The sequence below is a fragment of the Aquila chrysaetos genome, chromosome 5, assembly GCF_900496995.4.
Source record: "Aquila chrysaetos chrysaetos chromosome 5, bAquChr1.4, whole genome shotgun sequence".
Taxonomy (NCBI): Eukaryota; Metazoa; Chordata; class Aves; order Accipitriformes; family Accipitridae; genus Aquila; species Aquila chrysaetos.
Window position 1 is genome coordinate 24,163,303 of NC_044008.1, and position 23,499 is coordinate 24,186,801.

At 38.9% G+C, this 23,499-nt stretch overlaps 1 protein-coding gene across 5 annotated transcripts in view; it reads left to right on the forward strand.

Moving 5' to 3' along the window:
- Nucleotides 1-3,566: 3,566 nt before the first annotated feature.
- Nucleotides 3,567-23,499, forward strand: part of POT1 (protection of telomeres 1) — an 86,208-nt gene continuing 66,275 nt past the window's right edge. Inside the window, exons 1-4 of one of the 5 annotated variants that reach the window (XM_030015202.2) lie at nt 3,567-3,644; nt 13,556-13,689; nt 18,019-18,091; nt 19,602-19,693. In XM_030015202.2, the coding sequence (XP_029871062.1) occupies nt 13,567-13,689; nt 18,019-18,091; nt 19,602-19,693 (288 nt within the window). In that variant the 5' untranslated portion in view covers nt 3,567-3,644; nt 13,556-13,566. Of the gene's footprint in view, nt 3,645-4,053; nt 4,296-9,707; nt 9,730-13,555; nt 13,690-17,184; nt 17,327-18,018; nt 18,092-19,601; nt 19,694-23,499 lie in introns of those variants that run through there. The other 4 variants (XM_030015203.2, XM_030015204.2, XM_041123633.1 and 1 more) reach the window with 4 other exon arrangements.

Consider the following 23,499-nt stretch of genomic DNA (forward strand, 5'->3'; position numbering starts at 1 on the left):
CTCATGGATCTGACTGTCCTTTACAGAAGGAAAATCATTTAAGCACAGCACTTTGTAGTGAGAAGCATGCTATAATCATATGATTTCTTATTGATTCATTGCACCTGAACTATGTTTATAAAGATGCCATTAGTCAAAATGCATTCTTGGAAAGCATCTAGAAATTATTAAACATATATACTGTAATAATTTCAGTAATTTAATAAATCTGGATTTTTAACTTCTATTAGCCTATCAACTCTAACAAGCAACACATCATTTTGGATATACTGCAAAGGATCTCTGCCCCATAACTGACTGAATTTGGACTGTACCCATAAAAGTCTACTAAAGAATCAAGTACTGTCATCAAAGCAAACTTAAAGGAGTAGAAAAGGGCTGCCTTTAGCTGTGGAGGTATTTGGAAATAGTTTTACAATAGCTCTCACATGAAAGCTGATCCTTTTTGAGAGCTGCATGATTTAGAATCTGAGTATATACTTCATATTTAACATTGTATCAGCAGCCTGTGAAATGTCTCCTGCTGAACTTGGAAAACCTTATACTAAGACAGCTGCTAACATAGATAGCCTGTATTCCTATAGGACAATTCTCCTGCTGTTGTTCACTAAGATATCAGAGGAAAATAAGGTTGAACAGATAGAGTTTTCAGTATTGCTTATGGACTTGACTGCCATTGCAACGTGTGTTTTTTGAAACACATTTGAAAATCTTGCCCAGTATTTTCAAACGGCTCCAAAAATTTGAAAAAAACATGAGCTTGAGGCTAGTTTCCTGAACCCCTATTTAGTTTCCTGCCTCATTAAGAGAACAGTCTTCAGGAGCTCCTGTGACTAGGTATTGATTTAATGTATAAGGCTTCTATTTCTGAAAACTTTAATTCAATGTCTTACGTTACATGTATTTTCAGTGCACAGGGGGAAGTTTTGGTCTTGTTGAAGTGAATGGAACATTTTAATTATTTTCAGTGGGATCAGAATTTCAGTTGTATTTGGGACTTTCAAACTGGTTAGAAGCACTGGCAACCGCTACCTGTAGACCTTCTTTGCAACCTCCCCATTTCAAAACACAAGTTCAAGAATTAAGGCTACCATGTTGTTATTTATTTATGAACTTTCATGTAGCAGTAAAAGCTTTAAACAGGATTTATTGAAAGTCACACAGCAAAACAATGTTAAGATCGGGATTCTGGTTTTTTGGGGGGGTGGTTGGTTTCTTTTTTCCTCTGCAGAGGTATTTTCTACTATGATACGTACAAATTGCAGCACATTTCAAGATTACTGCAAGTAGCATGAGAACATACAGTATATACTTACTGAACATTAAAAATCACCTTCTGATGTATTGTTCATCGAACTTCTCATATTGACTGTAATATTCTACTGGCAAAAACTGGATAATTTCTTGAAGAAAAATGAATAACTGAAGAGGAAGATGACTATCATTAAAAAAACCAGTATTAGAAATTAAAGAAAACCGTATTTCAGGCTAAATTTCTGACAGACCCAACAACTGTTCTGTCAACACATAAAACTGGGATCTATCTTCTTTTATCAAAATTCTGCTTAAATACAGCTTCGCTTTCATTCTTCTCTTTTGATTACATACAGGACAGCACATACAAAACTCAAAGTCCTCTAGGTTTGAGATGACTTTATAAAAAAATTTAATAGTAAATTTAGAAAAGGTATCTGGGAACAGAGGCAGCAAAAGATGAGAGAAGTAAGATGAGAAGATCAAGTAACCATTTAAATTACTCAGGAGTGCAGATTTTAATTTAATTCATCTATAATGTATAAGCTTTCCATGATTTCACTTCACCATAATTACAATTGCTAAGCAGATCTTTTACAGACATGAAAAAAGAAGCATAAAAGCCCATCAGCGGGTTAAAGCAGAATTCCCTCACTTTGCACTCTTTCAAATCTTCCAGAGGTTTTTTTTAGTCAATAAGGGGCTCTAAAAATGTTTAATTCCTGATTGTACCCTTCACCGCTTTATCAACTTTTTTTGCTGATGATAAATTTTTAATTGTGATCAAAACTGTTGTTTTCAAAATGTAGATTTAAAAATAGAGGTTGTAAGAGAGGACAGACAATATTCGAACAGAAATGCTTGCTTGACGGAACTTAATAGTCTAAAATAAGGTTGATTTCTCCAAACCTTTTGATGGAAACAAAGGACATGGGCAAGTGACACCAATCTCCTCAGCCTATCTGCTCTGCTGTAGTTGGCTCTTCAGATGGCCACATCATCAGTCCTCCAGGTAACGAGGTGTGCTTAAATTGCCAGCTCCATCTTAGCTCTGACCGTGGGCTATTTTTATCATGCCTGTATAACAAGGTCTTAATAATATTTTTGCTTATAACCAAGCATGCTACATTAATACCCAATGGAAGGTATAGGATTAAAATTTGTTGACAACAGTGATGATCAAAGAAAAGAAACCTGTTCCAGAAAAGGTCGTCTACAATGAAAATGAGTAGAAAACATAAATGTCAGTGAATTCCCCTCCAGAGGCTTCCTGAACGTGGATGGATTTAAGTTCCAATTTTTTAATTGAATTCAAAGTGTAACTAAAACACTTCAGAGACTTAACTAAATAGTTCCGAAATAGGGGGAGGGTTGTGAAGGAAAAGATTTAAAGGTAGAGGAAGGAGAAAAATTATTTCCAGTGGGACTTTTAAAAAAGTCACTAAGTGATGAGAAACAAGAAAAGGAAAGCTGTCCCAGATATCCAGGACTGCAGAGGTGAGAAAGGGGAGAGAGCGAGCGTAGGCTGGCAGAAGACTTATCTCTGAGGTACCGGAGAGAGAAAGCTGAAATCTCTAAAGGAAGAAGCCTTGCTGTCGCGATGTTGAGCCATGTATGCTGCAATTCTGAGTTGGCAAGCACTGCAAGCGGCATCTCGGCATGCGTCAGCTTGCAGCATCCAAACATCAGCAAGCCTGAGGGACCCCGTCTCTCTGACAGCGATGAATGCTGGTTTTCAAAGCCTGGCCTGATGCCTCCTGCCATGGAAACAGCAAACACACACCGGCAGGCAGCAGGTTCCGCCCCCCGCCCCGTATTTTTTAACCTTCTACAGGTGACAGCTTTTAAGTGCGCCCCAACCGGGTCGCGGCATCCCCGTTTTGCCGGCTGCCCAGCGCCGGACCGGGCCCTGCCGACACGGGGCACCCCCTTCCCAGAGGGCTGGGGGACGGCGCTGCCCCGCGCCTTCCCCCCCAGCTCGCCGGCGGCGACCCGAGCGGAGGTGGGGGAAGGCCGGGAGGAAGCCGCCCTCAGGGCCTGCACCGGCGTGCCGGCTGGCGGGCCTCGCCGCCCCCCCGCGGGGCACGGGGCCAGGCCAGCGGGCCCCGGCCGAGGGGCCGCGCTCCTTCCCCCGCCGTCCCCTCCCGCCCCGCCCCCTGCCCGGCCTCTGCCCGCGCAGCCGGTGAGGGTGGCGCCTTCCACCCCCGCAGAGCGCATGCTCGCTCCGCCCTCTGGCAGAGCCAACGGCCGGGCGGCCGGGCGGGAGCGGTGGCTGGTGCCGCCCGTGCGCATGCGCGGGCCGCCCGGGCATGCTCAGTGGGCGGCAGGCGTGCAGTGCGGGCGGAAGTGAGTTTGGCGGCGGCCGCTCCACTCCCCTCGCTCGGAGACAGGTACCGGCGGGCCTGAGGGCCGCTCTGCGCGGCCCCGGCGGCCGCTGTACAGGAGCGAGGCGTCGCGGGATGCTCTGCCCCTTCCGCAGGGCTGAGGGAAGCGGGCGGACGGTCCGGCTGTGGAAGAGGGGGGTCTCTCGTAGCCCGGAGACCCCGCCGCCTCCACTTGGCCTCCGGGCCGTCGCCGCCGCCCCGGCGAACTGAGCCCGTGCCATTGCCTTGGGCCGCCCCGGCGCTTTGCTAGGCTGTGCTTTCCACTGTGAGACCTGCAGTCGTGCCTTGCACCGTCCTTCCCTCCCTGAGCTACCCTGCGCATGGTCTCTGCTACGGGAATTGAGTCCCCGCTTTGACAAACACAGTGCTTTACGCATTAGAAGTGACCTTCCCTTCCCTTTTTTTTCCTTTGTAGGCACTGAGTGTACTGAAAAGAAATTTTTGTTGTTAATACGCCTGTGCTAACACATCTAAGCTCTTAGTTTTAAAGGTTTCGGCTTCTTGTAATTGCTGGATTGGCTCTCTGAAGTGATTGCATCCTGAAAGGATCTGCTTTGTAGCCCTCTCTTCCTGAGGTCTTGTTTTGCTGTGGGTGACTGCTTTCTAGAGCTGAAATATGGTTGAGATAATGGCAGTGTAAGAATCCATTTTCCTCAGGTAACACTTGATTGTGGCCTCCTTTGCATAATATCAGGTTAGTAAATTTTAACCTGAAATTAGTGAAGGAGATTTTGGGTTGGGTTGGGGTTTTTTGAGACTTCTAGTTGTGTTCTAGTGAAAATAAGTACCAGCTGTGGTATTAAGAGTACGAATAGCCTATGACTTATTTCTAGAAGATAAGTGCCTGAAGATCTGCAGCAAAAGCAAGCTGAAGCCTTGCAGCTAAGGGAATAAGATGTGTCACACTGCTGACTCAGTTTCTCCTTCTGTTTTAGTTAGCTGACATGGTGTTTTCTCCTCCTGAGAATTCTCAAGAAAATCACAAGTTACAAGATTAGACTATTACAAAAATTGTAGACTACAGGCCTTGTTCTTTATGAATGGCCCTCTTGATTTCATTAAGACTGCTGTATGACAAAAGATTTCTCTTGTGAATGATTGCAGGTTGAGTTTGCGGTAGTTCTGTACTGTCTGCTATGTTCAATGGTGTGAATGTTTATTCTTATGAGAAAATTTCGCATAAACTATACAAAGAGTGTATGGCTGTATCTATGTATGTGTGTGCATTTAAAGTGAGGCATTACCTATTTCATGATTGTTTTAACTTGCACAGTTAGCCCAAATATTGCACTGCCTAGTATTTGTGTTTACAGGGGCTTCAGTTATTTACCATTTTGACTGACTTAATCAATAAGGTCCTGATGCTTTTGGCTATTCCTTCATTCTTCATGAAACTTTGATGAGGTTTCCTCCAGAGGTCTACACAATCATGTGTTTTATTCCCTGATCTGGAGAATGAGTTTATATGTCTCTTCAAGTAGCATCTGCTTTGATAGATAAGGAATCTCCTCATGTCTCTGACTGCTGCAGCTTCCTTTTCCCAAACTGACATTAATCCCCTTTATGTCATTTTCATGTGTCACTGAAGTATTTCTGGGTTGTAGAGAAAGGAGTAATCTTTCCAATTTAGCCCTCACTTCTTGTGTTTTCTTTGCTTTTCTGCTCTAAAACTAATCTCTCATTAGTTCTTGAAGAAAAGTTGTGTTTTAGAGGAGGCTACAGAAGAATAGTCCATTTGTTGTAGTGAGAACTAGAGTAGTTCATTCATATTTTGAATTTTTGGCAGTATGAACTAAAAGTGGTAAAGCTTGTCTTGCATCTTACTTGTAATTTAGGGTGCTATTAGGGGCTCAGTTTGGTTGTGGGGTTTTTAAAATTTTTTTTATTTTTGTCTTTTACATATGTCTCGAATTTCTTCGGAAGGAAATAGCAGAATTGTAATGTTTTAGAGAACTAGACATGATGGAAGAAAAATATGGTGGACTTATCCATCAAATAAAGACAATGGGGAAAAGTCTTGCTTTATGATCTCTTTGTCCTTTTCCAGAAAATGCTTGTTTCTCTTGATCTGGGAGGAAAAACCCCAAGATATTAACTCTCACTGTCATTACCCTGTTTTCCTTATATTACTTTTTCTCGTGTGGCCTCAGATATATGAGGTCTATGGGACATCATTCCATTACTAGTGAAATGAGTTTTCTGATTTGTTATAATCTGTGAAAGTTCAGTTGATCTTCACTGAATCCTAGAGGTTCTCCTTGCTCAAAAGAATTCAGCAACTTGTATATTCAGAATGTACGTGGTGTGATTTCTGGTTCTAACAGGAGGCTGACTTGGTCCGTCAGTCATGGCTAATAAGATGTTTTCCACAGCTAGAACGTTCCCTGGGGCTTTAGACTATTATAAGTCATGTTGGTATTTTTAGTTTAACATTGACAGCCTGTGAGAACAGTTTTGCATACTGAGCTTGCTATCTGCAGCTTTTTGTACTGAAATCTTTTAGAAACTTTGTACTGCTTTACTATGTTAATTGCCATACAAAATTTGGCTATTTAATGTTGCTTAGAGAAGCATGGAGGAAGGGGAGGAACAGTGATCAATTGTCTTGATGATAAGAACAAATTTGTCTTTCCTATGTGGCTTATTTTTCTTTTCTTCCTGTCTTTCAGTCACGTTGCGCTGGTGTTCGTGTCAACAGTTCTGTATTGTTTGTGGCTGTGTGGTGTTAACTTCACTTGCAACTGCAGCCTCTGGTTTCTTCATGATTTTCAGTGTGCACTGAAGGGTGATATAACTAATCGGAGAGTTTAAATTCTGGTGTTTTTCCAAACATAATTTAAGATTTTTTTAATTATAACGAAAGTTTAAAAAACCTAGAGAAAAAAGATGCAAGGCTTTCACAAAAAGACTTTAATGGTCAGATTCTTCCTACTACCCTATTTTTCAGTGCAAAGCTCAATAATTACAGTCTTTAAACCTCTTGTAGAGCCACTGTCTGATTCTGTAAGTGCATAAGGCTTTGGGTGTATACTTTGTCTTAAACACTGAAGTTACCAGGCTCTCAGAGCTTGTATCTGGGGTGTGCTGCACCTAAAAGGAAATGCTAATTATTTTGCTTTCTGTGTGAGCTGATGAAAAGACTGTGAGCCTGAAAGCTTTTCTTGTTTCTTGTGCATGCACCACAGACCATACCTAGCTGCCCAATTCAGGTCTGTGGATGTTTAAACTCTCAAGCTGCAAGTGAGAAGGATGAGGTAAAGTCCTTCAGATATATTATAGGAATTTTTGTCTTGTTTCTGGACCTAGAGATAGAGGCATTCTGTGACTGCAATATTTTGATGGAATAAAGTCCTCATTCCAGAGCAAAAAAATATACAATGACTGCTTATTTCTGTTGAATGTTAACCCTTGCTCAAAACCATTTCTACTAGGCAATTGTCTTCTGGTGTACTGTGGTTTAAGATGGTTTTTATGCTTTTGGAATACATGTTAATATTCTGTAGGCAATAAAGATAAAACTAGTGTGTTGTAGTAGATTGTTCCACTGTCAGAAATTTAAGGCCTAGAAAATTCATAGGTAGAAAATCAAGGATAGGGCAGAGCAGCACATAAAAGTTCAGCCTATAGTCATCCTCAGTGTTATATTTCACTTGCTTAAGCAAGTGATATATATCGCCTTCTCTTCCAGGGTGTTACTTGTGGGTTCTCATACATGGGTTCTCATACAGCGTACATCCTTTCATATAATTTTTTTCTTGTTAAAATTATTAAGCTTTTTGGTCAATCTCCATATTGTTGTCACTTTCAGCTGCTGGAAGGCAAAAGGTGTTTGTAGTTCACTACCTTCTTGTTCTACTGTGTGTGTGTGTTGTGTGTCCCTCCTGTTCCAGGAGTGTCCCATGATGCTGTCTAGCTTTCTTGCAGCCTCTTTATTTTTTAACCACCCATCCTTCTGTTTACGCCACATACAGACTTCTTGAGCAGCAGACTCAAGTTGGAATGACTCTTGTCAGTGTTATGAAGTCAGCCTTTTGAGAACAACAAAGATACTTGACAGACTTATTTTCGCTTAGCTGCTATTCGGGAGAGCTGTGAACACCAAGGACAGCACTAAAGATATCTTCATGTACATTTGGGAAGCCAGTGCTGTATCAGTTTGGTTTTGAAAATTTACTTTTATAGCTCTGAGAGCTGGATACTCATGTCTTTGTTTTTTAATTGCAGAGAACGAGAATCTGGGAGCTTCAGTGGTTAGCAGTTAAAATGCATGACCTTAGTTTTGTATGTACAGAAGTTTAAGATCTGAAAAAAAAAAAAACCCCTAAAAAAACCCCTTGTTTCCTACCTGAATGTTATTTACATAAATGTCCTAAATTGTAGGATTATACAGTCAGTAAGTAAGTAATATGGGCAGATCCCACTGCATCAGCCTACTTATGGCTCTTTTAGAAATTTTCCTTTGTAACCTTGAAGGCACATGTGGAATATTTGTCCCATTGAAATAAATGGCAGAGGTTCTTTTTAAATGAAAGCAAGGGAGCTGCATGATTTGTGGGTAGTTATCAGAGAAAGATGAGTTTTTAAACCCCAGTTCCTTCCTTTGTTTTGTTTTAACAATGATGCTTGAATTGTAACAAAATGCATCTTGCTGTTAGACATCTTTGTGGGGAAAAAAAATATCCCAGAAAAGTCTATTTAATTGCTCAAGTACTGTAACAGACAGAAATTAACAAAAAAAAAAAAAAAAAAAAAAAAAAAAGTGTTAATCCGTTGTTGTACATCTCCCTAGCTGATTATAGTGTTGCTGGATGAAGATCAATATTGCTGATTAACTTTGAAAGTTGACTGTTTGTAGGTGGAATAGATCAGCTTCTCATCCTGCTAGAATATACTGTGAAGTAGATACTGTGAAAAGCTTTGTGAGACTTCTAGTTGCTCTTTTCACTAGAGGCTTGAAATCCTAGTAAGCTAATGACAATGCTCTCCTGCTTCGTGTTTGAAAACATACAGATAAAGGCATCATTTTTAGCATCAGTTAGTGATATTTTATAGAAATTCTAACTCCTAATATTTCACTAGTTAAAGCAGTCAACAGAGACGGAACAGCATCTGCATCTCCGCACCAGGCTTTTGCTTCTCCTTCAGCTCAAGTAGAAATCGAAATCTGTCTCGTGTTGTACCTCCCAGCTCTGTGCTGTGGTGGGTTGACCCTGGCTGGATGCCAGGTGCCCACCAAAGCTGCTCTGTCACCCCCTGCTCAACTGGACAGGGGGAGAAAATACAACGAAAAGCTCATGGGTCGAGATAAGGAGAGGGAGATCACTCACCAATTACCATCACAGGGAAAAGAGACTGAAACTTGGGGAAATGAATTTAATTTATTGCTGACAAAATCAGAGTAGGATAATGAGAAATAAGAACAAATCTGAAACCACCTTTCCCCCACCCCTCCCATCTTCCTGGGCTTATCTTTACTCCTGAGTTCTATACCTCCTCCCCCTCAGCAGTGCAGGGGGATGGTGAGTGGGAGTTGTGGTCAGTTCATAACACTTTGCTTCTGCCACTCCTTCATCCTCATGCTATTTCCCTGCTCCAGCATGGGGTCCCACCCACAGTAGACAGTCCTTCACAAACTTCTCTGATGTTGGTTCTTCCCACAGGCTGCAGTTCTTCGCACGCTGCTCCAGTATGTATGTGAGGTGTCGCTGTATCCTATTGGATATGTTTTAAAGATATAGACTGGGTCTGTCTGGGATGGAGTTGACTGTCTTCATAGCAGCATACGTGGTGCTGTGTTTTGGATTTGTGACTAAACCAGTGTTGATAACAGACCAGTATTTCAGCTGTGGCTGAACAGTGCTAGCACAGCACCAAGGCTTTCTCTCTTTCTCCCTCTCTTTCCCCCAGTGAGTAAGCTGAGGTTGGACAAGAAGTTTGGAGGTGACACAGCTGGGACAGCTGACATGAATTGGCCAAAAGGACATTCCATACCATATAGAGTCATGCTGAACAATAAAAACAGGGGTTTTTTTATTTTGTCTTCCAGGGGAGCCATTGGTCAGAGACTGTCAGGGTCTGCTTGTGGGAGGTGGTGAGAGATTGCCTTTGCATTGCTTTTTTTTCTGTTTTCGAGGGGGGTATTTTATTCCCCCTCATCTTTCCTTCACTTACTAAACCATCTTTAACTTGACCGATGAATTTTTTTGTTTTTACTATTCCCATTCTCTCCCCTGTCCTGCTGTGGTTAGATGGGTGAGTAGCTCTGTGGGTGCCTATGGGCTGGCCAGGGTCAACCCACCACAATAGCACAGGCAGTCAGAAGGTATAAAGCACTGGACAGGAGCTCTACAGCTCACTGGTGAGGTTATGGCAGGACTGAAGAATGTGTCATGCATGTTGATGCTTCACCCTTGATTAATGTGTTGTGTCCCCCAGGCCCCCCTGGCCAAAAAAACCCAAAAGTACCAGCATGGAGACCAAATTTGGTCAACACCATTACTGGTGAATTTTGTGGATGATGTTATGTCTTTCTAGCTCCTTGGCCATTGGATGTTATGAAGGAGAAGGGTATTGAGATTCCAGTTAGAGATTTGTGAACCCTTGTAAGAATTTAGTATCTATTGTTTCATATCAAGTAACTGACGTTTGATAATACTTCAGTTTTACCCTAGTAAAAGAGTGAGATTTTGTTTCTGTTTTATGATGTGTTGAAGCTCCCTGCCCTGTTGTCCATTCCAGGTAGTTATTGATCTTGTTTGTGTGTTCTGGGTTTGTTTCAGAAGAGTAAAATTCTCAGTGAGGCAAAAGACTCTCAAAAGCTTAAGTAATTAGGCTTAAATTTGTTGTTTGTTTGAGGTGTAAGCTTGTCATTTGTTCGAGGTGTAAGCTAACGTGTTCTACTCTGCAGTTGGGACAGGTTAACATGGTACACAGGTAATTGCTGAGGTGACGGTTGATAATTTGTAACTGTAGCTAATTCTTGTCCAGTTACCTGTCCCTATATAAGTTCTTTCTGCACCTATCCCAGGTAATAAACTTTTTGAGTTGTCTCTTCTTAGTAGTCAAGCTCTTAAATTTATTAATCAGTATTTGGTAAGCTATGTCTGTTGCTCAAAATCTATGGTGTTTTGAGTAACAGTGCCTCCTGGAGCCCCTGTGTCTTCTGAAAGTCGTAAGGCCTCCTTATTTCATGCATACTGGGGAGGAAGTTACAGAGAAACAAGTTGCTTGTTGACTTACATTGTAAAGAAGGGGAATATTCATTGTAAGCAGGCAAGATGCATGGCAATGTTGCCTTGTTACTCTCCTGCTCCTGAGTCTCCTGAATTCTTGGGGCTGCTTAGTATTTTGGAGTAGACGGGGACTGGCTTTCAAAGTCTAAGCTGCAATTTAAAATAAGACCCTCAAGTCAGGCACTAGTGTTTTTCCTGTTTGGGATATGATATTTATCAGGCTTGCTGGAATATATTTTGCTTTCAAATGCACACTTTACTGCCTAGATACAATAGCTTAAGAACCCAGAGGTTCTTTTGCTATTACTGCTTTTTAACTCTTAAATGCTAAGAGAAAAAGCTCATATTGCTAGTGAAAGGTTAACTACTCTGCTAAGAATTGGAGATTTAAAATTAATGTATATTATGGCCAACTTTTCACTTGCTACTGTATATGACAAAGTAAAAGGTGCAGTCTGGGACAAGTGATAAGAGAGAGGTATGTACATTGGAAACTAGGAGAAAAACAAAAGCCAGTCATCCTACGTATAGTCCTTTTGGCTGAGAAGATCCTTGAACCAAAGTATATTATTTTATAGAATTCTCATTAGTGAATGTGAATTCTTGACAATGTCTGTTAGACGAGAATAACATCACTGGGCAGTTTCCTGGAATATGGGGAAGAAGAAACAATGGTCATTCACAACTAGAGAAATAGTCATGACTACTAAGTGAAGTCGGATATCTTTGGATACTGGAGTGACAGTAAGGTGGAATTTTGCTTTTTCTGAAGAATAATTTTTTTTTTTAAAGAATATCTATAATATTGCTGAGTGTCTGCACCTATATGCATTGACTTATAATCATAACTTATGGTCAGTGGTCTTTCCATTTTGCAGTGGCTTCCCATTTGCGTTTAATTGTGAGTGAATATTTTGTAAGAATTCGGTCTGCCTAGCACTAAAAAAGCACTTCTGAACTGAAATGAAATCACAGTTTAAGCTTTTAGTTAGTAGAATACCAAGTTTTTATGTCCTTATGTCTACCCAAAAGTATAGGAAATACTTTTTTTTATGTTGTTGTTCTTAACTGTCATATAAAAATTGCTAAACCTGTGTGAAATTAGGACTGTGGCTGTAATACTGCCAGCTGGGTTTTTAGAAAATAGAAAGCATTTTTTGCTTATTTTATTAAAACTTACTGAAACCAGAAGATTGATAATGCTGTGACTATTCTGTAGATACCTACTTTAAATAAAAATTGTACAGCAAACAAAAAGATACCCAAAGAAGAATGAGATGACCATGTAATGAAAAAATATAGCAATAACTACTTATGGCTGGATCACTTATATTTCTCATGTGTGTAACTTCACTATAATAGACTACTCTTGACGTGCAGAAACAGACTCCACAGTCAGTGAGATTGTAAGGTAGGTATGTTCATTCAGCGCTGGGCAGCACGGGGGGTAGTCCCACCAAAGTCGTGCGCGCCTGACTCAGCAGTTCGCTTCAAATTTATACAGTCAAGCGTTACATATACATAGAGTTTTGCAGTATGCCTATACATAGGCATGACCTATCCCCACTTCATATTAAAATTAGTTCCAAGAAGTAATTTCCCTAAGTTCTTCGCAGCTGCGCCTGCGCAGTGCCTCCTTCTGGTGGTTGTCGGGGGTCGTGAAGAAGAAGGCTGTATGATGTCTTCTTCGCGGTGAACTCTTAACCTTCTGTCCCTGCGCAGTCGCTCCTTGGCATTTATCCAAATCACAAGGCCGGTCTTGGCTGGTTCTTGGGGTCGACTTCTGCTTCTTATCAGGGACTCTCTTGCCCCAGCCAGCCTCAACAATGCAAACGTTAAACATCACCTCTCATCCCCTTGGGCCATGTCTACCTCTGTTGAAATTTCTTTTAACGTCATTATAAGCTAGATAATTATTAAACAGTTCCTATCTACATCCATATATCTGCTATATCTACTAAGGTTCCTTTGGCTCCCCATCTCACTCTTCCTGTCTCCAGTTCTCAATATAACAGATATCACCAAGGATTTATTTCATTGACTTTTAGCACAGTGACAACAAACAGTAGACAACAGTCATACATTTCTTAGCTTTTTTCCAGTACATTCAGTGTTTAGCATTTGTAGATGCCCATCTTATTTTTATTATTTTTTCCTTACTTGACATATCAATCCAGATTTTTTAATCTGTACATAAGCATTTTTTGTTCATTATAAGTCAAAATGGCAGATGTTTTACTTTGATGCAGTCAAGTTGTCTTATAGGGAAAACAGCTGAATATAGAGATTGTTTATCCATGACCTATGCTGGGGAAGGAGTCATTCAAAGTCTCTGCTTGGTTTTTAATGTGCATTTCTGTACATATAATATTCACATTGTTTGCATTACCCTTTGCATTCATATATAAAGTAATATTTTGTTGACATTTGCAGTGTTTTGGAATGTTTGCATTCATTTGGATGGTTGTCTATTGCCAAGGAAATGTTACTTTCTGTCTTCCTGCTATTCATGGTACTAAGAGATGAGGCCAATCCCTCTGAAAATTTTTAGTCTTGCGTAATTAAATTTTCTTATTATGAAATAGATAGATGAATACTGCCCTTCTGAGTAAATTGCAACTTCTAGTAACTCTTAATTTCAACAAGATCAGTAGCTTCAGGACTCTATTTATCATTTTTGTTTAGATAAGGCAGCTATGCCTGTTCAATTGCTGAAGATTGGTAAAGGAAATTCTGAGACTCTACTACCAAGACATTTGCAGAAGGAGAATTTGAAGCATTTGCAAGAAGGCTTTGATCATACCAACAAATACTTTCAGGTAACTTACTAATAAAAGAATTTTGGCTTACTTTGAAATAGCTCATGGTATATTTATAAGGGACCTCCATATTCTAGCTCAGTTGGTGACTTGCTGCAGCTGTGTTTGTGCATCTGTTGCATATCTTTAAGCAACACAGAATTATGACCCTGTTGAACTTTGTTGCATGTTGCTATTGACTTCATTGATTGACAGTTCTGCCCCTTCCTCTTACATTGCCAGACTTAAATTTTATAAGAGGTTTTCTGTTCTTAATTTCTAAACTGTGGACCCATTTATAAACACATTAATATGCAGAAGGCTCTGCTGAAGATGGAAGGATTGGGGGAGGTTAAGTGGTATTTTGTTTTCAAAAAAATAGTAATAAGCACCACCATTCTGATAAGGATCAGATTTCAGAGTAATGACTTCTAAAGCAGTTTTTCTTTCTTGTATGAAGCAATGCAGTATCCAGTTTTATGAAAAGAGGACTCTGTAGCAACTACCTGCATCAGGATACAGTTAGGTTTTTGTCATTACCAAGTGTGCGTTTATATTTTACTGTAGTGTCCCAAATATATTTCAGATTGGAAGTACAATCCTAGTGTACTAGTGAAATGCGGAAATATTTTTTCATCCCTAAAATAAGTATACTCTGTAAAATGCAGTGTCAGTTCTTGAGGGTTTTCTTTTTTAACCTGTTTAACTTTTTTTGTGAATGGTTCTGAAAATCCTTTTAATCATCCTGACACTTAAGTGGCAGGAAATGAACATCATCCCAGTCTTGCCTTCAGTCTGTAACAAAAAAAAAAAAAAAAAGGCGGGGGGGGGGGAGGAAAGGGAACCTAATTCTGTAGAAAACATTAGGTGGCTTGAATCCTTAAAAAATGGCACAAATATTTTAAAAATATGAGCTGAAAGGCCTAATTATTTTCTGTATCCCAAAAACATTTTTGCTTCCCCCAGCTGTATATTCCCAGTTCCAGCTCTAGTGCTTATCTGACCCTGCGATTGAGTCCATTCATGAGAAATAAACTGGCAGAAGACTATCCATATTGATGGAGAGAGGGTAGCTTTCTGCTGCTCTCACTCTCTGAACTGGCTCATTATGGTGTCAAAGAGATGCCAGGAGTAGTGCAATTAGGTAAAGCGAAGGAGCAAAACTGCCCTTTTTGGAAGCAGGCAGCAGTAGAGTGTGATAGGAGGTGATTTGATTGAGAATGATCCAGCCTCCCTTAGGTCTTGCAAAGGAACAAATGAAAACATCAATAACCAATGCTGCTAGTAAACAGAGGTTTTATTCCTCAGGGTGTAGTTTTCTGTCCCCATTCACCTGCAGGGCATATAGGCTTTTCAGAGCTATGTCTGCAAGCACCCCCGACATGGAAGAACAGGGCTTCTTGTTCACAAAGGAAATGTTGAAGCAGACAAAAATGGATTATAAATTAGAAAATGTTTCTGCCAAAATAAATGTTTCCATTAGGAAAGTGGAACAATTATCACCAGGCTATGATTTAAAGCATCCATGCAGTTTTATACCTGACTGCTGAAAGAGAAAGTGCATAGAATCTCTTTCTCAGACTTCTGCCTTATGTTAAGAGAGCTTCATGCTGCTGCTGACATGGATTAGTAGGTGACTAAAACAGCTTGGCATAAAAGCAGCGTGACTGGAGAGCTGATAAAGCTGGTGTTAATGCACCATTAAATATGTAGGAAAATCCAGTTCTGCAGGCTGAGCTTGAAGTGAACCTTAGAATGCACTGCTGTTAGGTTATCTTAGCGGTGGCACAGCACACTGGTCACTCTAGACCTGCCAAAATAGGGATCAGGTCCTACTCTTAGGAGGGAGGAAGGGGAGAGGAGGATTTTTCTGAAGTGGGTTCTGGGAAGAAGCAACAAAAAACATCCAGGACGCTTCTGTCTGGCTTGTGTGCCTCAGTCCTTTCATTCTTCTGAAATTACTTGCTTTCTAGCATCCCTCTGAACAATACAAATTTTAATTTAAATTTGTGGGAGCACAGCACAAGCAATGTCCGTACATCCTCAGTCATGATGTCCATTAACTGACCTTGATGCCTTCTCCCATTAATTCATCATCCTCTGGATTTTGCCGTGGCAAGACTCAACCAAATCTGAAAATCAGCTGTCAAATCAGCTGTTGGACCAGACTGAGGAATGAGGCTGTGGCAGGGAAGGAGACAGATTCACCAGAGGAATTCCACATAGTCAGTTTTAGAGTGAGTCTAGTGGCATATGGAATGGGGAGGGTTTTGGAAGAAGTTTGTCTATGGGCTCAATAAGCAGTGCAGGATTTCTGGGGGAAGAGTGAATGTGAGCAGGTTTTGCTAAGGTGGGTTTTGTTGAAGTTTGGAGCCCAAGAGTTTCAGGTATGTTGAGAAAGCAGTGGGTAGTATTTCTGCTGAGGAAGAGAACTAGAGCGTAGGTTTTTGGGATACAAAGGAAAGTGATGGGGCCAGACAGTTACAGTGAAGAATTTGAAAACTCATTGGAAGATAGCAGGATGTAAAAGGAAAAATAAAAAGTAAAAGTAGTCAGAAAGCAGAGTCTCTACCTCATCAGTGTATTCTGTTTTTAAATAGCATACTTGTGCAGATTGAAATTTCTTTAGTAGGAAGAAATATATATGTAAATACAGAGGTAACTGTTTCATTGCAAAGACTTTATTACAAGAAAAATTCTGGAGTATTTGATTTACCTGTGAATACAGTTCTAGACAAACAATCTCATCAATAATAATTGTAGATAATACTTGAAATTTTAAACAAAGTTATGATTTTGAAAACAAACCTTTCTGTAAATATTCATGGACAAATCTCAGAACATTATTCTGCAGATGCTGATTGTTAAAATAAGTCTTTGATACTTAAGTCTCCTTACAAAACTCATTAGTCTTCCCTGTGAGAAGTAGGAACTTACCTGTTAAAAACATATCGTTGTAGATTTTTGACCTTCATTTTGGTCTTAAATGAAGCATTTGTCTCGAAAGCAATAAAGCAATATGGCACATGTTAAATTTAATTCAACATGGCTATTTGTTTAGTGTAATAAAATTAAAATATACTTTGGGTTGGAAAAGGATGATTTGTGGACTATTAGTATTTCTTTATAAAACAGATAGTAAAATAAATTGTTGAATTTGATTTAGATTCCTTCTCAGTTAACATGTTTTAGGACTAATTTTACTCTGAAAATTCTCTACAGTAACAATTCACTGCTGTGTATTTTATCCTAATTTGGTTTAAGAAGCATTTACTAACATTTAAGTCAAGCTTCCCACTGAATAGTGTACTGTAAAATCATTATGATTTACCTGACAATCCTCTTAATGTTGCTTTTGGGCATTTATAGACAGATTGTCCCTGCTGTCTTTTTACAAGAAACCTTTTGTTTTCTGTGCTGTTTGTGTAGTACTCTTAAACAACTTTATAGAGTCTGTTTTCAAATTTTTGTATTTTTCTTTATTGAACCATTTTCTGTGTTTTTATCCTTGAGAAGGATACAGTGCTTTACCTGCCATACTGTGGAAGAATATATTTGACTGACATTTTTGCTACTGTTGAAGGAGAACCTTCTTTGATGAGATATCATCATTCTAACAAAACACATTTGTACCAAAGAGGTGTTAACATAACTGAAGGTGCTGGCCTGTGATTTTTGCTTCATTGTAACTTGAACTTCACTGTAAAGAGAGTATTTTTACATAATTAATAGAACCTTTCCATCTTTTAGACCATTTGTATTATTGACAAACTAACAGGTTACTACAGTTTCAAAACTTTGTAATACAGTTCTCCCAGCTGTACAGTTTCTTTATTTTCACAGCAGATTATTTATCTTCATATACATCTTTTATCTCTTGACTATGATTTTGTTTTGATATTTATGTTGTAATCCTTTGCCAATATTTTTGGAGAAATTGCTGCATCTTTTAAGATTTTGATTACCCTACCTTTTTAGCTGCCTTTCAGGTTTTGTGCTAAAACTGTAGCCTTTGTGCTATTATTGTAACTAGCAAAAGGTACTTCTGTAACTACTATTTCACTGTTTAAGCTCAACGTCTAGTCAGTAGCATCTAAGTAGTATTGACATGTAATATTTCCTTTATTATATCCTAAGAATATTGCTCTTCAATGCTGTCTTTAGCAGTTTTGGTTGGGTTTTTTGGGTTTTGGGTTTTTTTAAGAATTCAGATGGTAATTTGCACTTATCACTTCAATTCTACATTTTTTTTAGCTTACAGATGTTTTAGCTGTTATCAGTGTTTTAGTAACATAGAGGTGTGTAGTCTTAGTTCACATTATTTTTTAATTTTTTTTTTTTACTTTTTAGGGAATAGTTGTTCTTTCCTACCCACTAACAAAGCTTGGAGATGGGACAGACTTTTTCAAGGTTGTTCTTCAAGGTACTGCATTTAAGTATACATTTTAAATTTATTCTGTTGAACTTCTTGACACTTTTTCTGACATCATGCTATTACGTCACTAGTACCTGCTTTTTTAGTGTTCAGTAAAAGGTTATGTTTAAAATACTCTTTAAAAGTGTTCATTCTCTACAAAAATAGATCATTTTAGAATTATGCCAGGTAAGTTAATGGAAACAATACAGTCTTTATATTTCAGTAGACTTCTTGTTGCAGAATCTTTTAAAATACTGTCCTGGAAATGCATTAGCTATATGTACAGCTTTAATAGTGCATTTTTAAACTGCTTGTCATAAAGAAGGACTAAGAAAAATGCACACTTTATAGTTACCATATAATATACACAGTATATACATATAATATACATAGTATATACACTTCCTGTGTACGTGGACATTTCATATAGGTCAATATCTTGATTAGGAGCAAAATATTCGTATTTCATTCTGTTTTAATCTAAGCAGTTAAAAAATGGAATTTCACCTGATTGCTCAGGTATTTGAGTATCAGTGGACACGCATTGAAAGACTTAAGTTGTTCATCATGTAATAAGTGATACAAAAAAATAATATGTCCCTTTTAAGTCCAAAGTTCATCACCCCCTCCAGCCAGGAAGGAGGAGGATGTCACTAATCAGGAATCTATGCTGGATTTGAGGAACTTTCTATTTCTTTCCATTTTCTTCTCAGCTCCTTCCTTACACTGGTTAGAGAATCATCACTTGCTCCCTCTGAGCCTTCCTGATTCTACAAGTTCTGTGACTGTGACCAAATAGCAGGCTGGGGAGATACAGATCCTACCTGAGGATACTGCTTGTGACTGGTGTTAGCACAGATGAATGAAGTTGATGGGACCCGAGTCAGTTTCCCTGCTGGTTTCAGGGTTCCCAAAGAGCGATGCAAAACTTCCTTGAGTCTTGCTAATTTCATGTGGCTATTAAGGAGGGCTGAGAGTTTCTGCACATTCTCCACAGCCTCAAAAAATAGTTTGCGCATCTAAATCATTAGCATGGTTTCTGAAACAGTAAAAGGTAGAAAACTTTTTTAAAATAACAAAATAATTTCTGCTTCAGTCCTCCTGGAAGGCTATTTATTGATATGTCTATGTACTGTAGTATCTCCAGTTTATGTAGTTCTACAATATGATCTGTGTTAAGGTGAAAAATCAAATATGACTGGATAATATTTCCTCTCTAACACTATACACTGAATTGTCCAAGTGGAAAACTTTGTAATTTCTTTTTAATGTACACTGATGTATGATGTGCACATCTTAAATGGTCCTCTTATGAAGAATATTCTGCTTGATATACCTATAGTTAGCACGTAAAAGCAGTTGTATAACTATTTGAAAAGATTTTCTCTTTGTAGATTAATTGGAATGAAAAGTGTTAGACTCCGTAGATAAATTTATTTTGGAAATCTGTTCCCATTGCTGTATTGTTTTGGAGAAGGTATGGTGATTGGAATCGCTTCTGCTTTTTTTCCTCTAGATTTGGATAACTTGTATTCACGGACCAACAGCATCAATATTTTAATACATGGAAAAATGGCAGAAGATTGTGCAAAAGTTTTACACCATGGGGTAAAATATATCTATATTTTCTTATTTCAGGAATTGTTTTCCACGGATGTATTTTGACTTCTTATCTTGTCTTTGTATAACTATCACCAAAATTAGAAGTAGCCTATTCATTCAGTTCAAATCTATAAATATGAACTAGAAAAAACCAAAAAGTATTTGCTTATGTATGAATCTCGATGATAGAGGTGTGTTGTGGTTTAACCCCAGCCAGCAACTAAGCACCACGCAGCCGCTCACTCACTCCCCCCCCGCCCAGTGGGATGGGGGACAAAATCAGGAAAAGAAGTAAAACTCGTGGGTTGAGATAAGAATGGTTTAATAGAACAGAGAAGAAGAAACTAATAATGATAACACTAATAAAATGACAGCAGTAATGATAAAAGGATTGGAATGTACAAATGATGCGCAGTGCAATTGCTCACCACCTGCTGATCGACACCTAATTAGTCCCCGAGCGTCGATCCTCCGCCCCCACTCCCCCCAGTTCCTACACTAGATGTGACGTCCCATGGTATGGAATACCCCGTTGGCCAGTTTGGGTCAGCTGCCCTGGCTGTGTCCCCTCCCAGCTTCTTGTGCCACTCCAGCTTTCTCGCTGGCTGGGCATGAGAAGTTGAAAAATCCTTGACTTTAGTCTGAACACTACTTAGCAACAACTGAAAACATCAGTGTGTTATCAACATTCTTCGCATACTGAACCCAAAACAGCACTGTACCAGCTACTAGGAAGACAATTGACTCTATCCCAGCTGAAACCAGGACAAGGTGTCATCCATTTATGTTCATAATTTGAATGTCTATTGCCATTTGATAAGATAGATTTTAGAATTAACCTGATTTTAAAAAGTTACACTAAAAGCATTTTTTAATTAAAAAAATGAAAATATTAATTCAAAACTACCTATACCGTCTTCCTTATTGGCTGGGTGCTGGCATCTTGCTTCATCAGAGATAAAAGCTTGGTTTGATTAGCTCCAGGGTAAAGGACATTAACAAGTCACCCTACAAGTTTGTGAGACAGTGCGTTGCAACTAAAGAAGGAAAACAAGCTGAAAACAATTACCTCAGCTTAATATTTTTTATTAGATTGCCTGTCAGTTTGCTGACATTTTAATATTAGCCAGATATCAAATTAAAGTTAGTGTAGAATACGTTATGAGCTCATGTTAGTGCTTTTTCATTTGCGATATAAATTCACACTGAATCATATAATGGTTTGGGCTGGAAGGGACCTTTAAATATCATCCAGTTCCAACCCCCCTGCCATGGGCAGGGGGACATCTTTCACTACATCAGGTTGCTCCAAAGCCCCATCCAACCTGACTTTGAACACTTCCAGGGAGGGGGCATCCACAACTTCTCTGGGCAACTTGTTCTAGTGTCTCACCACCCTCAACATAAAGAATTTCTTCCTTATGTCTAATCTAAACTCTACCCTCTTTCAGTTTAAAACCATTGCCCCTTGTCTTGTCACTATGGGCCTTGGTAAAAAGTGTTTCTCCATGAAAAAGATGGAAAGTTATTTAGTGGAGAAAATAGGCCTTTGTTTTCATGTAATTAGAATTATTTGTTATGTACAAAAGTTAAAGGCTTTCTTAAATACGGAAATAGCAATGGCTTAGTTAGAATTCTGTCAGGATTTTTCAGCTCAAATGGACTAGTACACCTGAACTCTGGTGATCTATATGTTGAAAAAAGGTAAAAATTATAGCAGACCTCAGGGCGTGTCATCAAAATATCACTTAAAGTCCAAGTTGCTCTGAATTTATGGAACTTTTTAATTTCAGTTCAGAGACGTGTATTCTTTTTATGTAATTCTACCTAAGGTTAAATGACTTTTGCTTGGTTCCCAGCTCTTTGGGGTTTTTTTTTTTTAGAGGGAAAGATCTATTTATATTCCTTGAGAGTGATCTTGCTGTTTCTGGATATTAGCTTACACCCTGAATTGTATCAGCTTCAAAGATGCATGCATCAGTTCATGAGGTATATGGGACCAAAGCTGCTAATTTCAAGAATTACACCTGTAATCAGAGCTGAGGCATTTATATAATGTATAGTGACCTATATTATAGTTTTTATATAATTCTGTGCTTATAAATATTCAGACACTGAAAACTTTCGTGTCCCTGTGTTTTCAACATTGTTAATCTGACTAAATTAATATGGATTTGATGAATATGTATAAGTGAGAGAGAAGGAACTGAATGTTTAATTATTGCTTTTACCATGTAGACAATCCTCAAACAGCAGGTGACATACACTGGCTGCCTCTTCAAATGGGTAATCTTGCCCAAAAAAAAGTTTAATGTTTCTCTTTTTTCAACACATGAACTGTTTTGAGATTTTTATCACTTTGCAAATTTTAATTAAAGTCAGTAAAGAGGTTTGGAAGTTACAGAACATGTTGGACAGACTGACTGACACTGAAATTTATTCCTAAAAAGCAAGGCTAAAAAAATACCAGTTTTATAAATGTTTAGTGAATAGTTGAAGAAATTTATTTGAAGGTATAGTTGTCACCTAGTGCAGCATTTAAAAAAAAAAAAAAATGCAGGATCATGTAGAGCTGAAAACTTCCCATGGAAATAAAAGATGCTGGGATATATCTTTGTAGACCCTTCTCTCTTGTCACTCTTACCCTGCCTTTTTTCCAGTCACATAATTTGTTTTGTTAAATATTGAATTAATAATGATAAATAATATTAACAATAATAATTAAATTTAAATACATATTAAAAATGCATACTATATTTTTAATGAATATGTAAAATACTTCAGAGTCTTCCTTAGCAATGTGATTCCGTGTACTTTGAGGATTTTTTTCTGGCATCATTTACCACATGGCTTCCATCAGCAGATGTGTCATGAACTGAACAGGTTAAAACTTTGTTTTTGAAGAAATCACTGAGTCTAAGAAACATTTTCTAGCAAAAGGTGCTGGCTCTGACAGATAGCATGGTGGTAGGTCTTGGGAAGTATACATTATCTGTGGTGTGTAGTCTATTAAATAGAAGTCTGGGTAAGAGGAAAAAGAAATTCTATGGGACATCTTCCTCTATTTACATCTAGTGTCTCCTCCAACCGGCATAGCTTATGTGAAGGAAAGGTCAGTAACACCTCCTGACCATGAAGGAAAGGTTTCACAGAATTCTTTCAAATTAATTTAGCCATAAGGAATAAAAATTACCTAGATCCTTTTAGTAGAGACGGTTTAGAGATTGTGCTATTAATTTGGCCTCGAAATTGGTGCATGGCCTTTTTCAGCTCTTTGATATGTGTGAACTTGAGGGAAGAACACGGAGGGGCTTTGGACTGGGTGGTAAGGTGTGCAGGTCAGAGAGTATTCCATTTTATATTGGATTCTGCTGTGTATCAAAGCCTTGTTTTAGTGTTTGTCGTATGCCATGTTAAAGACAGAAACATGTCTTGAAGATCAGTAAAATCTGTTCAGTCTGTTTAGGGCAGAAATATCTTTTACAACTGTCAGAGATGTATAAAATAAGAAGTGACAGTATACAAATTTCTCGATTCCACAGAATTTTGACAGCAAATCCAGGATGGGAAGTTCCTGAACTAATTTGCTAAATATGCAAGCTGCAGAATCAAAGAACAAACCAGTTTTATTGTCCTGATAAAAATACAAGTCTTGAACAAGGCCCCGAGCAGCAATTAGAAGGTAGAAAGATCAGTACTAACGAGCTGAGCAGGAAACCACAACCCACAGACAACAACCCTTAGGCAGCTAGAGTGGGCTAAAACCAGTGTTTGGTCTTCCCCAGTGAACTGAACCTTCATGGTACTTTCCA